Below are 14,715 nucleotides of genomic sequence, written 5' to 3'. Positions count from 1 at the left end.
CCGGTAGTAACATCCGGTTGTTGATCACAGACTCCTGTGACTCCAGGTTTTACGAAATCCACTCATTTCGATGCAGCTTAAAAACTACGTCATCCTAGTACAGACTATTTTGTTTTTTTAAAAAAGCGTGAGTTTTTGCAAAATGAGCATGTTTCTATAAAATGGATGTGTTTTCTCAAGTATAGCTTGCTCAATAATGGTAAATGGAAACAGCGAGAGACCCAGCAGACTTACTGCTGCCCCTAACATATATATTCATTAGAAATTTCTTTGGGGTTTATTTCAAACGTAATGGAGTTTGAAGAGCAGCAGTTTACTCATGTGTTGTTCACTGTGTGTGTCCTGTCCTGTGTCTGGGCGAGACCTTTGCCAGCTGGACTGGTTGGGCTTTAAAATGGCCAACAAAAAAATAACGTCAAAAGAAACAAACGACAAGAAGAGACGTTTTCCTACTGCAGTGTAAGAGTGGCGGATCTGGTTCAGCGTCTCCACCTGCGGCGGCTCCCACAGGTGGAAGGGGGCAGAGTTGGACCAGAGTTTCTCAGGAAACGCCTCCCTCGGATGGGGGCGGACAGAGTTGCAGTCGGGACGCTCCTGCAAACTTTTTTTTTCTCTCCCCATCTGAAACATTCCAGCACAGCGCAGTCAGTGAGCGTCCTGCCATGCCGCTGGGACCGTAGCGCGTTTTGGGATCGCCGGGACCGTCTTGGCCGTCCGTCCGTCTCCCCGCCCGTCCGCTCTGTCGCGTTCCAGAGTCATGGCTCCGTTTGGAAAGAACTTCCTGAAAGCTCGACTGAAGAACAGGTAATGGTCGGAGGGTTACTCGAAACCGACCAAGTGCGTGTTCTCCGGGGCAGGGAGAAGGCGCGTCTGTGCGCGGAGCCGGATTACGCGGTGCGCGTCGGATTTGTGCAGCTTCAGGAACAAAGCGGGTTAAGCTGCTGTTCATGTGTACCTCAGGAAGCAATATAACAGAGTTAAACAGATGTGTTTAATCCCGTTTATGACACATTATAAACCTCTGAGGATTAGACTGCAATGTTGACTCCAACCGCAGATTTTACTGTAAATCCTGAGGTGCGTGTGTAAAATTTTTTATTGGAAATAGCAGCAGTTCTGACACATTTGGAGAGGGATAGGGATGGTTTAGTTTTGCTGTCACCTCTCAGTCCTCAGAAATTATGATCTTACCTTTGACCTTCTCCTGCTCTGTAATCACAGCAACCTTTTCTGTCAAAACTGCGTTTAGAAAATATGCTTCAACTTCTGCAGTGCAGCATGAAACATTCTTGTTTTATTCAGTTTTCTGCAGCAGTTTGGAAAACAGCCATCTGAAGCTTCTGATCCATCTCTCCTGGCAGAGGGCCAGTCGTGTGTCTTGAAGTTGCAAATACAAGGTTTGCTCAGTGGTAACTTCTGTGGGCTCGGATGATAAAGTAACGTTAGTTTTTCTTGCACTGTATTTTAATGTTCAGCAGGGATTCAATTCTAACATTTCGTAATTATCTTGGAAAAACGCTGATTGGAGCTGAACAGAAGACGTTGGTTCAGTCAGTTGTTCTTCGTTTTTGCAGTGTTGCTCAAAAATGATGCGAGTTGCATCATTTTTGAGAAAAGTTTCTGTCTTGGAGCAAGAATTGAAGTTTCTATCAGTAGTTAGCTTAGCCACAGTAGAACTTCTAATATCAGACTCACTTAGCAATCTGAGTTATTAATACTGATGCAGCAGTTGGATTAATCCATATCAATTTTGCTTACTTGATTTTTTTGTCAGTATTTATTAAAAATGAGACAGTGCAACATTAATAAATGTGATTAAAGTTAGAAAACATTTTTTGCAGCCTGAAGCCATTATGCTAGCTTAAAATTAAAAAATAGAGAGAAACAGTAAATTGACCAGCAAACAAAGGTTCAGACCAGTTACAGGTATGTTATACTATATTAGTGTTAAAATTAAGCATTATTTTATTATTAGTTGAATGCTAACTAAAGGGCTAATGCTATCAACGCCAATATGTGTAATAAGACTTTTACTGACAAACAATTTAAAAAGCAACATTTCAAAATGATATACATCATTATATTGCCTTTGTCCACATAAAGTGTAAAAAAATGATTATAGCTAGCACTCCTAAAGTTTTAAGTGGACAAACTTTTTCTGTAGTGTAAACTAAAGTCGCTGAAGTCGAAATCTATAAACAATGATTTATTATACAGCATGTTGAATCATCTATTGCATGTTAATCTGTGAATTTTAATGAAGTCTGATCAGATTCATTTTGACTGATTTTTTTTATCCATCACTGTGCTTTGGCTCATCCACAAAATATTATTAATATTTAATTTATCTTTGGGATCAAAGAACTTTTGAAGTTGAAATAACTGCAGACTCCACACATCCTGGACACAAACTGTTTGAGGTTGGTGCTATTTGCAAAAAAACAGCCTCCACAAGCGCACAAACTTGCCAAAAAATGCAGATTCTGATTCCAATTCAAGTGGGACCTTCTCAAGTCTCTTTTAACCCAACGTCTCAAAAGTGCAAACCTCAGCATTTGGGTTAAAAGAAAGAATGCAGGAGTTTATTTTGTCTGTGGGTCATCATTCAAACTCTTCTAGAAACTGTTCTGGCAAGTCAGATTCTAAGAGAGGGGGAGTGAATTTTCATTAGCTCTACTTATCAGAAACTTTAATCACCTACAGAGTCAACAAAGATATAAAGCAGGCTATTATGTTTAATTACCGCTAAACGCTTTGACAGTGGCACCATCACTAGCCTGGATTTGTTTTTAGATCTCTTCAAGCTCTCCACAGCCTTTGATAACTTCAGACAGTCAGACTAAAGTCGTCTCTGGTCGCTGTCTTACGTTAGTATGTCTGCCGCTCGGTGTGCGAGTGCGTGTGCTTTGCTCGGTAATTACAATTGTAGCACCTATAATTATGTGAAGCGTGTAGATCTGCAGATATGTCAGACGTTTGATTACAGAGACTGGCTCAAACTCGCACCGAGATGCTGTGCCGAGCTGTGAAACATTAAAACTTGTCAGAGGATGAAATGTGTTGGCTTAGATTCTCTCAGCCTCTTGGTAGCTGACAGGAGAGTCGTTGGTGTTTCGCAGAGAACATATTCTGAAGCGGTTGCCATCCAACATGAAAACAAAACAGCTTAATGTCTTCAATCAATCAGTTCTCAGTAGTTGATTTCCTATGAATTGCTAAGCGACTTGTTTAACAACCCTGCTTATCGGTTCCAGACATTTGGATACGCTCTGTGTTTGGCTTTAGAAAGTATCCAAAATGACGTTGCGGCAGAAGAGGTCTAAAATATGGTTACATTTCACCCCCCCAAAAAGACTAAATTAGGGCCTGTTGCAACATGTTCAAAACGTTAATAAAATAGAACATCCTCAAACAGTTTTTTTACCAATATAAAGTATTTAATACGTACCAGGTGTCGTCAAACTGCTCTATGTCTTAGTTATTGTAATGTTAGCACCCTCAATAATCTTCATCTCATATTAACATTTCCAGTCATATTCAGTAAATTAGAATACATTTTCTGATGTTATTAAACATACAAAGGCTGATCTTGCCGGCCAGTGAGAAATGTGGCTAAAAGTATCTGGTGGGTTCGGCATTCTGCTGTACCCAAGGCCAATTAGCTGCCAAAACATCTCGCAGAAGGTAACAAATAAAAAGATGCTATTTGCACTGGTTGAGTCAGGGGAAGCAATTTATCTTTCATCCAAGGAAAACCTAATTTGGAGATTCAGAGATGAGGAGGGGAGCGCAGCAGGTTTGGTGGAGGGGGGGCTCGCAGAGGAGAGGGTTTGTGTTGTGTCTGGTCAGAGATGCCTATCACAGTGGGAGTCATCTCAGAGATGGACACATCCAGATAGAGACGCAATGTTATTTCCTCCTCCATCCCTCATCCTCGCTCAGATAAGAACGACAGGAAGCCCCTTCTGTCCAGAAGTTGGTTGTTCCTGTCCTGCTTTTCTTTTTTTCTTTTTTCTGTCTCTGGTTTGGTTTCCTTTAATATTCATAGAAAGCATCAACACATGAGTTAAAGAAACTCATCCTTGTCAAGTCATATAATTGTAGACTGTTTTATCCTTTTTTTCCCAGGAAAAAATTATCTTCCCTTTTTCAAAGGGAAAATAAGCAGAAATTGGGGAATATTTGAAAGTGACAAATTATTTTGAAACTGGGAAAAAAAAGTTTTGAAACTGAAAGAAAGTGAAACTGAAAAAAACTACTTTTCAGATACAAGGTCTTTTTTTTAACAAACTTTATGGCCCCAAATGAGCTCCATAGAGGAGTCATTACAAAACCAGTCCAGTAAAGTTTAGAAAAGCAAAACTTGGTTTGACAGTTTTGTGCTTTTTTTTTTCTACTTTCTCACTCCCAAAAAAATCCATTGTATGTAAGCAATTGTATATCCACACTTTAATTAATATTTGCTTTAATGTCCCAAAAAATATTAGCATCTAACTTTTGATTTTAAGCAAAGTATTGATTTTTGTGCAATCCATCTCAGACTGTAGTTAAATGTTTTCATGACTTTAAGGTTGTGAATTGCACGATAATCAAATGGTGGATTAAGAATATTTAAAATAAATAATTTGAAGTCTCAAACATTTTGGAAAAGCTTGGTTCCTGGTTGGCTGTGAACCTTTGACTTGATCTATCTCTTTAGTGGTATCCATATTTGTTTCGGGTGGAATAAACTTGAAATAAACTTTTCAGATAACTGGATTAAGACAAGATGGCCAAAGCTAATTTGATTGGTCCAGGAAAGGCCAATGAGAAAGTTTCGGTTTGGTTGTGTATTAACATTCACTCAAGATTATTTTTCATAATCTTACTTAGCATCATCATACGTCTTACAACATTCCACAAGTAAACACATTTTACTGAAGTAGAGTTTTTGTCAGGTAGTTTGAATGACAAAGTTTAACCTAATGGTCAGATTTTCAAACATTCAAACAGCGAGAGAATAACTGTCATTCGTTTATTAAATCCAGAAAACCTATTTAGAATGACTGTTTACAAACCTTCTGTTTCCACCAACCTCTTCTTCTCTGATGTAATGACATTGACATTTGTAGGTTTGAACAAAATGGCTCCTATTACACATTGACATTTGTAACAAACATGCATGTCCAGCTCAGAAGGAAATTCAATATCCTTATTGATCTTTCAGCTTTCCGTCCAGCGCCATAATGAGCTGTTTGAACGAAAACATACATTACTGCAGACGTGTCATGTTAATTTATACTTTTGGCTGTCACTGGAGGTAAAGATGGCCTGCAAGCCTGAGGAGATGTAGAATTGAGGTAAATAGATATTAAGTTTCTGTGCTTCTACACACAAATCAGTTAAGAAAATGCTGACTAAAAATTCCAAAGAAAATTATTGCATTTTAATCAAAAACAGTATGTCAACAAAATAAACATTTTTAATTCTAAAGCAACTTTTGCGTGTAATCTTTTGGATAAGTAGACATATAAACTCCACAACAAAGATGTTGTGTATAATTTTAAATCTGTTGTTTAGGTCCTTCAGCTGTCAGATTGGTGCAAAGTGCTGTTCTACACATTTCAAGTGTTTCAGGAACATCTGATCACTCACGGATTTTTTTGTTTTTGACCTATGATTTTGTCTACATTAGATAAGTTTAGTTACCAAGTTATCAGATCACCTTCAGATTTTCCCGTCATCGTTTAAAAACTAGCCAAAGAATATTCCATTATCGCGACCCCAGTTCTGGAGGCGTGAACTTTGAAATCATTTTCTCAAGTTTTGTGCACCGACCCGAAACTGGATGGGAGAGTTTGCTACGCCAGAACTTATTCCGCAATTGTGTTTCCATCTCCCAAAACCGTCCTCAAGTGAGCTTAGAAACCTTTTACCGAAACTGTTTTTTTTTTTCTGATTAGAGTGCCATTTCCATAAACTTTTACTAATGCAATACTGCAAAATGTGCATTGAAGAAAACCTTTTTTCAATGGTGTGGTGACTGGAGGATCCAAGAGCTGACAAGGTCAGAGTTTATGTAATAAACGGCAACAAAAACATAGTCCAAGGTCCAAAATCCAAACCATAAATTGTGGGGAAGTTGATAAGATGTAATCCAGAGAAACTGAAAGAACCAGTGAGAAATATAAGATGAGTAGAGATAGATCCACCGTACAGAACCATTAGAAATGTCCATCAGGTCAGAGAGGTGAACGCAGCTTGTCATACCAACCCAATGATGTTCAACTTTTATTTAAATGTCATCTAACATAGCTTTTATCAAGTGTGACTGATCATATTTCTTGCACTTTAAATTGCACTAATGACATAAGAGTCATTGCCACTGTGGCATTATCTCACATTTTCCAACCTTAGTTGACGTGCAGAGACAGTGAAAGCTTGTGAGTTCTGTCATTTGCTGCGGCCTGTTAAAACCACCTGCACGCAGTCCTCTGCGAAAACTTGCATCTGGCAAATTGCTGACACAACAGGGAATTAGAGTTGTTATTACGAGTGTTACGACTGATAGGACCATGCCACCGCGGTCTAGCTGCAAAGCAAACCTTCCACACTGAACCCCGTGTCCTGAATTTCTATAATTAAGAAGAAGTTTCCTCCCACATGTCTGATGTCTACCGGTGCATCAGAGCTTCCAAGTTCAACCTGAGGTCAGACGGGTCTGCTCGGGTTTCTTGAATGCACTCAAGTGTGAACCCCTGAGCTCCAACCAGTCCTGTGCCATTAGCTACTCGGCATCTGTCCTCACTGTGACGAGCTGTAGATGGACGGGGACATGGAGGTGAATCGTCTCGCGTCCTGCTCTCTAGTTCCGCATGCCAAGCATTTGCTTCGAGTTTGTATCCACATCCCTGATTGAATTATCTTTTAACAAGCAATGGTGTTTGACTTATGAAGGCACCCTCATTTTCTGAATCCGGTTCAGCATCCGAAGTGGCACAGAAAGTCTCAGCCCTTATCATAGTTTCATTTGTGATGCAATCAGTCCACTGAAGCATGGTTGTGTGTGTTCTAGCATTCCTGACGATGACTACAGTCATCAAAATGTTTGTTCTCATGCAACATTTTCTTCAAGAAAGACATTCGTCATTTCACAGTGATGCATCTTTGAAGTCTTACAGTGCATTCACACCACTTCTGTTTAGTCCACTTTAGTTAAACTCTAGTTTATCTGCTTAGAAAGTCTGGTTCATTGTGTGGATGCGTAATTGAACTCTGGTCTACCTACAAACCAAGATCTCCGTTTGGTTGAAATGAACTCTGCTGTGTTTCGAATGCATATTATAAATGTCAAGTGGACTGGAGACCGCTCCAAAAGCAAGAAGCAGACATTCTGGAAATGCTGGGCTTTCTGGGTAAATAAACCCAAAAACACACAGGCAATGCTAGCGCTAGCAAAAGAGAAATCCAATATCCACTAAAATATGACACCACTGCATTTCTGTGTCCATTTTGTGACAAAAGAAGTTGCGCTTTGTGTCTTCAGAGATTTTTGTGTAGTTTCCTTCAGTGGTTTGTGATACAGCGTCATCAAAGTGGGAAAATAAACATGTTGCCCAAAGTACAGCAGTAAAGTGAAGTGCAGCTGAAAGTGTAACAAATGTTTCAATTTGGTCCCTAATCGAACCAAATCGATTGTTTTCCCATCTGAGTCTCATCTGGACTTTCAGATGTGAAAACATCCAGGTTCACCTTCATTTTACGTATGAATGACATACTTTGTTGTATTTTAAACTATGACTTATTATTTTGAATTGAATTGTAGGTTTACACAATGAATTGTAGGTTTTCAGTATTTTCACCAATTAACTCTAAAGCCTAGGGTAATTATATGAACCACACATCTCAGTGATAAGAGTTCCAGTTAAGGGCTGTTTATGCAGGAAAAAGTGAATATGTAATAGAAACAACCTATTAAATCCCTTCAAAGAGTAACTTTGTTAGTGGTGTCATTTAACCAGTCTGTTAAACTAATCCTTGTTTTGAATGTGGGGAATTTCAACGTGTTTTACTTCTCACTTTAGTAGTTGATCCTAAGGCAATGTAGAACATAATGCGGCTTATCTTAAATAAATCACTTTAAAATAAGCTGTGATTTGAAAACCTGACTCCACAGATTGCATTGAAATGAACTTCCCTCACCTTGTCAAGCCACTGGACAATTACAACCAGTAATAGAAGTGGAATTTAACCTGAGTTATGTAAAAAGGCCCAGCTTTTTATATGATCACAAGACGTCCTAAGTCCACAAGTTATTGAAAACAGCTTTCCTTTAAATGACTCAGACAGGAAGCTAAAGCTTAGCTGAACCAAACGTGAAGCTAGCAACTAGCTATAGGTAACAGCTAGCTGAAAATAACAGTCAGATGTAGCTAACAGGAAGCTAACAGCAAGCTGGAGCTAAGAGGAAGCTAGTAGCAAGCTACAGTCATCAGGAAGCAAACAGCTAAATAAAACAATTAGCCAAGCTAAAATAAAGCTAACAGCAAGCTGAAGCAGTCTTAAAGCACTCAAGAGTACATAGAGTTATACAAATGAACATTTTTATGCTAAATATGCTGATAACAAACAAACTTTCCATGTTGTACTGATATAATTGTTCTAACAAGGTTATGGCATTAGTTTGACAGAATGCTAAAAAAAAAAAGGAAAAAAAAAGCTAGGCAGTTTTTAAACTGATACTTCTCAAAAATCCAGGTGCATCAAAAGGCTGGCTGGCGGCCAGCTAACATTGTGTAAGGTTTGATGAAGTGTGTTAGTTGTAGTCTTTTTTACACATTAAACAGAAATGTCTTCCTCTTGTGGATCCAGAGGCAACATATTGGTCTCTGGTCTCTGAAAGGCTGCGCTCCATCCAGACTAAAACCACTGTGACGAGAGCTGCCGCTAACTAATATTTCCCAAGTTGGAGGTGAGCTGAAAACATGTTGGTGGTGACCGATATGGAACCCATTCTTCCCCTTCCTCCCTCTGTGGTCAAACTGCAGCGGCAGGAAGTTGCCTGAGAGTCGGTGATTGTGGCCCAGGACAAACACAGGTGTTTCCCTGCTCTGCTGTCTGCTCTTCCTGTACAGCTGAGGCCTTGGCTCACCCACTCCAAAATACACAATTGTCTGTACAGTGTATTTATTTCACTGTTAATGACTGACCAGAGCAACATGTTTGTCACATATTTACACCTTGGTTTATTTATAAAAGTCTGCTTTGTTCATTCACTTCACTTCCATATCCTTATGAAAAAATGGCAAGCTCCTTCATGGTTTTTTCTTGAATTTTTTTCTTTTCTGAACTTCAGGAAGCACAAACAAAAAAATCTGAATATTTTGAGAGTAATCTCAGAAATTATATTAAAAAACATGAACATCTCTGATTTTAAAAAGGGTTTGTTTTTTCTAGAAAATTCCTCAGAATAATCTCAAAAAATGTTTTTTTTTTTTGTTTTTTTTTTAATCGACTCCTCCTTTGTTTTCCACCATAGCCCTAATACTCTGTCACCTATATGACTAATGGTAGACCTGCTGTGTGAGATTAGGTGTGGCTGTTTGCTTCTACCCGCTGCTTCCTTCATTTTGCAGCGGTAGCATTAGTGGGGAATACAAACAGTGGGTGCATTTGTCACGCGAGATGTGTAGAAATGCCAGAGTCGGGTCGAGTTTGTTCCCTCAGGTATTTTCTTCTCCCCGATTTCCTGCGAAGGTTTGCCTAACCATTAACTGGGCTTTAATACGCAATGTGCGAAATTCCAGAGACTTGATTCAGTTGGAGTTTACACAGCACTCTGGTTATGTTTTCATGTTGTGCTGCAACCAAATCACTGTGGTATCAAGTTTAAAACTTGCTAAATGGGAGATAACTTGTAGGCTCCATTCAGAAAGAACGATTTTATCTCTGTTGAGATATGACACAATGGATATCGCTATCATCTTTATTTTCTCCTGCTGTTCAGTGGGTGGCAAAAGTTGAGATGAAGCAGATACTGTCCATCATTAGATTATTCGTAACTATGGCAACCAACAGGTGCAAACACACAACAAGCTTCAAAATGTGATGCAAACCCATGACTGATGGAAACTCCAAAACATGAAAAGCAAATGCAACAGTACACCGCAGCAATGACAGAGAAAAAGAAGCAAAAGGAAAAATGTGAAGCTAAACAGCAAAAGCGACAGCAAGTATGAAACACTGCAAACTCGATCCGTGAAACGGAAGTGCTCCAGCCCACTAGGGGGAGTCAATCAGCAAATGACATGGGATCAGACCTGTTGTGATTTATATGGGATGTCCAGAAGAAAGAAAATCGCTTTACACTTCTTTGGCAAACTCTTTCGAAGTATTATACAACAGCAACATATTTAGGAATGTAAATATGCTGATACTCTAGACAGCCCCTAGTGGTCTGGAGGACTTCCATTTTATGGAGTAACTTTGCAGCATTTTATACTTCCTGTTTTTTGTATTTGCTACATTTTTTTTCTTACTTTTACTTTTTCTAACTTGTTTCCATTTTATGAGCATTTCTCAATTGCAGTTGTTTTGTTGTTTGTAGGGTTTCCGCTTCTGTTTTCACATTAGTTCTTTATGGAAGGACTTTCGTGATGTGCAAAAGTCAGGAGACATTCCCCACAAACTAGCAGTGTGCTTTTAGCGAAAGGAGATTCTACAAGGTGTTGACACTGGGAGCGAATATAAATGTTGTTTGTCACTGTTCAGATCTAAAATCAGTTGAGGTTTACGTATGGAAAGAGGAGAGTGGCAAATAAAAGAAATCATTCTTAAAATGCGGATGGGATGTGTGAAGTGGACTTTTTCAATTAATTCACGATGTGCTGCAGCACAAGATCATAAAATAATTTAACTCGTGAAATAATTATATCCATATTTTAAAATGAAATCAGAAACATTTTATTGAACCACTTATGATTTCACATTTAATCAGTTATTTCTGTATTTATTGCATTATTTATTTTTAATACATTAATGACACAGTTAAGTAATTATTTCTTAACTTATATATTGTAATCTGACACTTTTCCCTCTCCATATTTGTGCTAGTAAAGACACAAAATAAAAAAAAAAAAGGTCAAGAGGTTTGAAAATACTTACAAAACCTTGTAAATTATGTAGTATTTCATTATATAGCATTTTAAAAGGAAAACAGACATGGTCATAGGGCAAAATATATCAAAGCAGAAACACCAAACCCAGCAGATGATAAGCTGATGTCATTCAGTTTTACTAGTTGAAACAAAGTGTGTGAACCTTTTCCAAGTGAAACTTAACATTAGACGGCACATTAATTTGATTTACTGATGCTAAGAGGCTCTTGAATTGACATCGGCCAGGTTGCCAAAGTTTAACAATATTTCTTCAAACCACAAAATTAGCCCTAGGTTCAGGATCACAGTGGGAGTTCATGTTTTTGTCTTTCAGTGACATTATGCAAATGATCTTTCTGTTGGTTAGGTTGGGACTGTAGCTGTAGGAGAATTATGAGTCATTTTGCTTTTGTTTTCAGAGGCCTTTGCTCAAAATGTAACTCAGAGAAACAGGAACTTGGCAGACAATAACAGACTTCCAATAAATCACATCATCTTCAAAAAAAAGATACAAACCTGTCATCATCAGAACAAACCGATAACTTTATGCGTCCCTCTTTATCTTCAAATCAGATTGAAATGTTTGGCTACGTTATCTACTGTGGCTGCCTGCGTGTCCTTTAATGAGTGGATATTAGGGCCGGCATATTACCGGTGCTCCATTAGGCCGGTAAAAGATGGACATCATCAGCCCATCAGTGGTCAATTTTTGAACAAGTTTTATGATGCAGACAAAACCCTAATGAGGGCCTGGGGGTTAAATAGCTCAGAACCAAATGATCGTCTCTGATGAGTAAGATGCTGAGTAACAGCCTAATAGAATCAAGCAGGGGAGCACAAAATGACTGAATCCAGTTTTATGCTCACTGGCCTAATGGAAAAGCATCAATGTAGCATTGAGTCATGAAAAGAGGTGGAATGGTGTTATATTTAAGTTTCATTCAAGGCTATATTGTTGTAACCACTGCTTTAAGAGACTGTCAAACATTTTTATTTAGGAAATGGTGGTCATGTTATCCAGTGTGGTCTTGCCGTCAAATGTTGTCTTGTTCTATAAGCTGTGTGTGTAATGATGCATCCAGTTTGCAACAAGAACTCAAAATAATGCTTAAGAATATTTGGGGAAAACTAAAGTTATGTCTATGTTGAGTTTTTCTCTGTTCATTGCATTAGATAGTAGCGGAGGCTCCAGCAGTGACTAGTTGTGTTTCCATTCACCATATAACTGCACAATTTGACATTTCAAAATTACATTTGCTTAATGGAAACATACTAATTTCAAGAAAACTCTTAATTTTGATGAAAAGTTTTGGCGCTAGGATGAGATGGTTTTATTTTGGGAAAACTCCAATCACACAAGGGATGATGGCGTCCATTGACATTGTGTGAACGAGCTTATTCACATGTGATTTTAATTGTGTTTTTTTATTTAATGCAAACATTGTAATTTGCTTTACATCAGTGGGATACTGACAAAGTTTTGGAAGTGGAAAGACGGTTAGTGGTAAAGATAGGGTGGACATTGAGCGGGTCACCGGTCACTCGGACTTAGCAAAAACTACCGTAGGTGAAAGTGGATGTTTTCCAAACATGCCATTCCAAAGCCACAATTGTAAACATTGTTTTCTTTCTCTCTTTCGCCCAGGACTAAACATACTGATCCTGTGGTCGGGAAGGAGATTCAAGTTACCGTCTGCAATGAGGAGAAGGTCGTCTGCGGAGTCACAAAGCACACAACATGCACAGATATGATTCAGGCGTTACTGGAGGACCACAAGTCTCTTCCGGAGAGCAAAAGGCTTCTGGACGGGGAACCCAAAGACTTCTGTCTCGTGGAGCGCTGGAGAGGGTTCGAACGGGCCTTGCCACCTCTCACCAGAATCCTGAGACTTTGGTACGCTTGGGGCGATGAGAAACCCTTCATCGAGTTCGTTTTGGTGAAAACAAGCGATTTCGTTCCGCAGACAGCGAAGAAGGGTGCGAAGTCCAAAGGAGCCAGGGCAAAGCGATGGGAGTTCAGTCGGGCTCAGCACGCCCACCCTCTGCCAGCTGACAAGCAAAAGCGCATGGTGAGGAAGGCTTTCCGGAAGCTTGAGCAACTTCACAATGAAAACAGGAACTGCCCAGGCACCGAGGAGGTGGAACGGATGGTGCAGCTCATCCTCAACCAGGACCACACCATCAGAGAGCAGATCCAGCGCATGAGGGAGGTGGACTCAGAGATCGAGTGTTTCCAGAACCGACCGCGAGACGACTCAGAGAGTCTCTCGGACCAGGCCTGTGGGTTGAGTTTGGCAGCAAACAGCGAGGAGCAGCTGGAGAAGTACTTTTACGCCTGCAACAGCATCGAGCAGCTGGAAACGCAGGTCCAGCATCACGAGGACTTCATCCTCCAGCTGTCCCGGGAGATCGACGCTGAGTTGAGGAAGCTTGGCCTCCCTCCGGTTCCGGAAGAGGAAGGCGAGCAGAACGGGGCGGCCGCCGCTGCATCCCTTTCCGAAAGCAATGAATCCTTCTACAAAGCAGAAGTCGAGAGACTACAGGATGAATTGAAGCGCAGCCTTTTCAGTGGAGTGAATCTGCAGAACCAAGTTGCAGAAATGGACAAGAAGCTCATGTACATGGACGGTTCGCTCAGGGCCAAGGACCAGGAATGTTGGCAGCTAGCTGCCGAGCTTAACTCCCTTCAAATCATGGACAGCATGGAGGAAACGAAGTCCAGCCTCGTCCTCCTCAAACACGAGCCTCAGGACAGCCTGAGCCGAACAGTAAAACTCAAACCCAGCCCGTCGCCGGCGGACGCCACAGACACGGATTCTGACACGGGAATTAGCTCCACCCACAGCCAGGACTCACTGTCGCCGTGTCTGGACTTCCCTCCCCCACTTGATACAGATGTTTAGAGACGCTACGTAACACACCAGATGCAGGTGTTGCTTCTCACTGGTCATCTGTAGGGTTGAGCCTTCAAGCTATGTACACTAACTTTAAGCAAAAGAGAAAAACTGGCTTCTTGCTTTTCTAGAGAGATATATTTATTGTTTGTTTTTTTTTGCTGTACATACACTGGGTATAAAAAACATCAAAACTTTCCTGCTTCAATGTCGGATATTTTTGTGAAATAAATCACTTTTTCCAACTTCAATGAGATGTTTTGTCATATTTACCAAAGTAAATTAGTAAAAATGTCCAAATTGTTGCTGTTTAAACCTGTTAAAGGACAGTATTTCTGCAAAAATCAACTTTGTATCATGTCATAATGCTACTCCTTCATCAAAAACTTTATTGGAGTCTTGCCTTGATTCTTTTAATTATGTAAGAGAAATCTTTTAGTCTCCATGGCAACCATTCAGCTGTGCAAAATGCTTACTTCTCAGTGAAACGCTATTAAAACTTTTGCATTTTGAATTGGTCTAATAGTGTCCAAACCTTCTGCCACATGAGCCACGATCATCAAAGTAAAACTGCCTGAGGGCGACAAAAATCTGATTTACTTAGAAGTAAAAACAGTTTGTTTATGAAGCAAATAGTAATTATTATGAAAAAATTATTGCAGATTTAAAACATACAGTAAAAAGGA

The 14,715-nt window shown here is 39.7% G+C and overlaps 1 protein-coding gene across 1 annotated transcript; it reads left to right on the top strand.

The window, feature by feature from the left end:
- The first annotated feature begins 507 nt into the window (after window positions 1-507).
- rassf9 (Ras association domain family member 9) lies at window positions 508-14,280 on the top strand. Its single transcript, XM_055052893.1, has 2 exons — window positions 508-804; window positions 12,781-14,280. Exons 1-2 carry the CDS (start codon window positions 758-760, stop codon window positions 14,036-14,038), a joined length of 1,305 nt encoding a protein of 434 aa, XP_054908868.1. The 5' UTR covers window positions 508-757; the 3' UTR covers window positions 14,039-14,280.
- The last annotated feature ends 435 nt before the right edge of the window (window positions 14,281-14,715 follow it).

The sequence above is a fragment of the Poeciliopsis prolifica genome, unplaced genomic scaffold, assembly GCF_027474105.1.
Source record: "Poeciliopsis prolifica strain line A6 unplaced genomic scaffold, Auburn_PproV2 SCAFFOLD001, whole genome shotgun sequence".
NCBI lineage: Eukaryota > Metazoa > Chordata > Actinopteri > Cyprinodontiformes > Poeciliidae > Poeciliopsis > Poeciliopsis prolifica.
The sequence above is the reverse complement of the archived record's forward strand: the minus strand, read 5'-3'. Positions and strand labels throughout refer to the sequence as shown.

Coding starts and splice junctions, on each gene's coding strand:
- rassf9 (XM_055052893.1), top strand. CDS start 758: ATGGCTCCGTTTGGAAAGAACTTCCTGAAAGCTCGACTGAAGAACAG. Junction 805..12,780: donor AAAGCTCGACTGAAGAACAG/GTAATGGTCGGA, acceptor TCTTTCGCCCAG/GACTAAACATACTGATCCTG.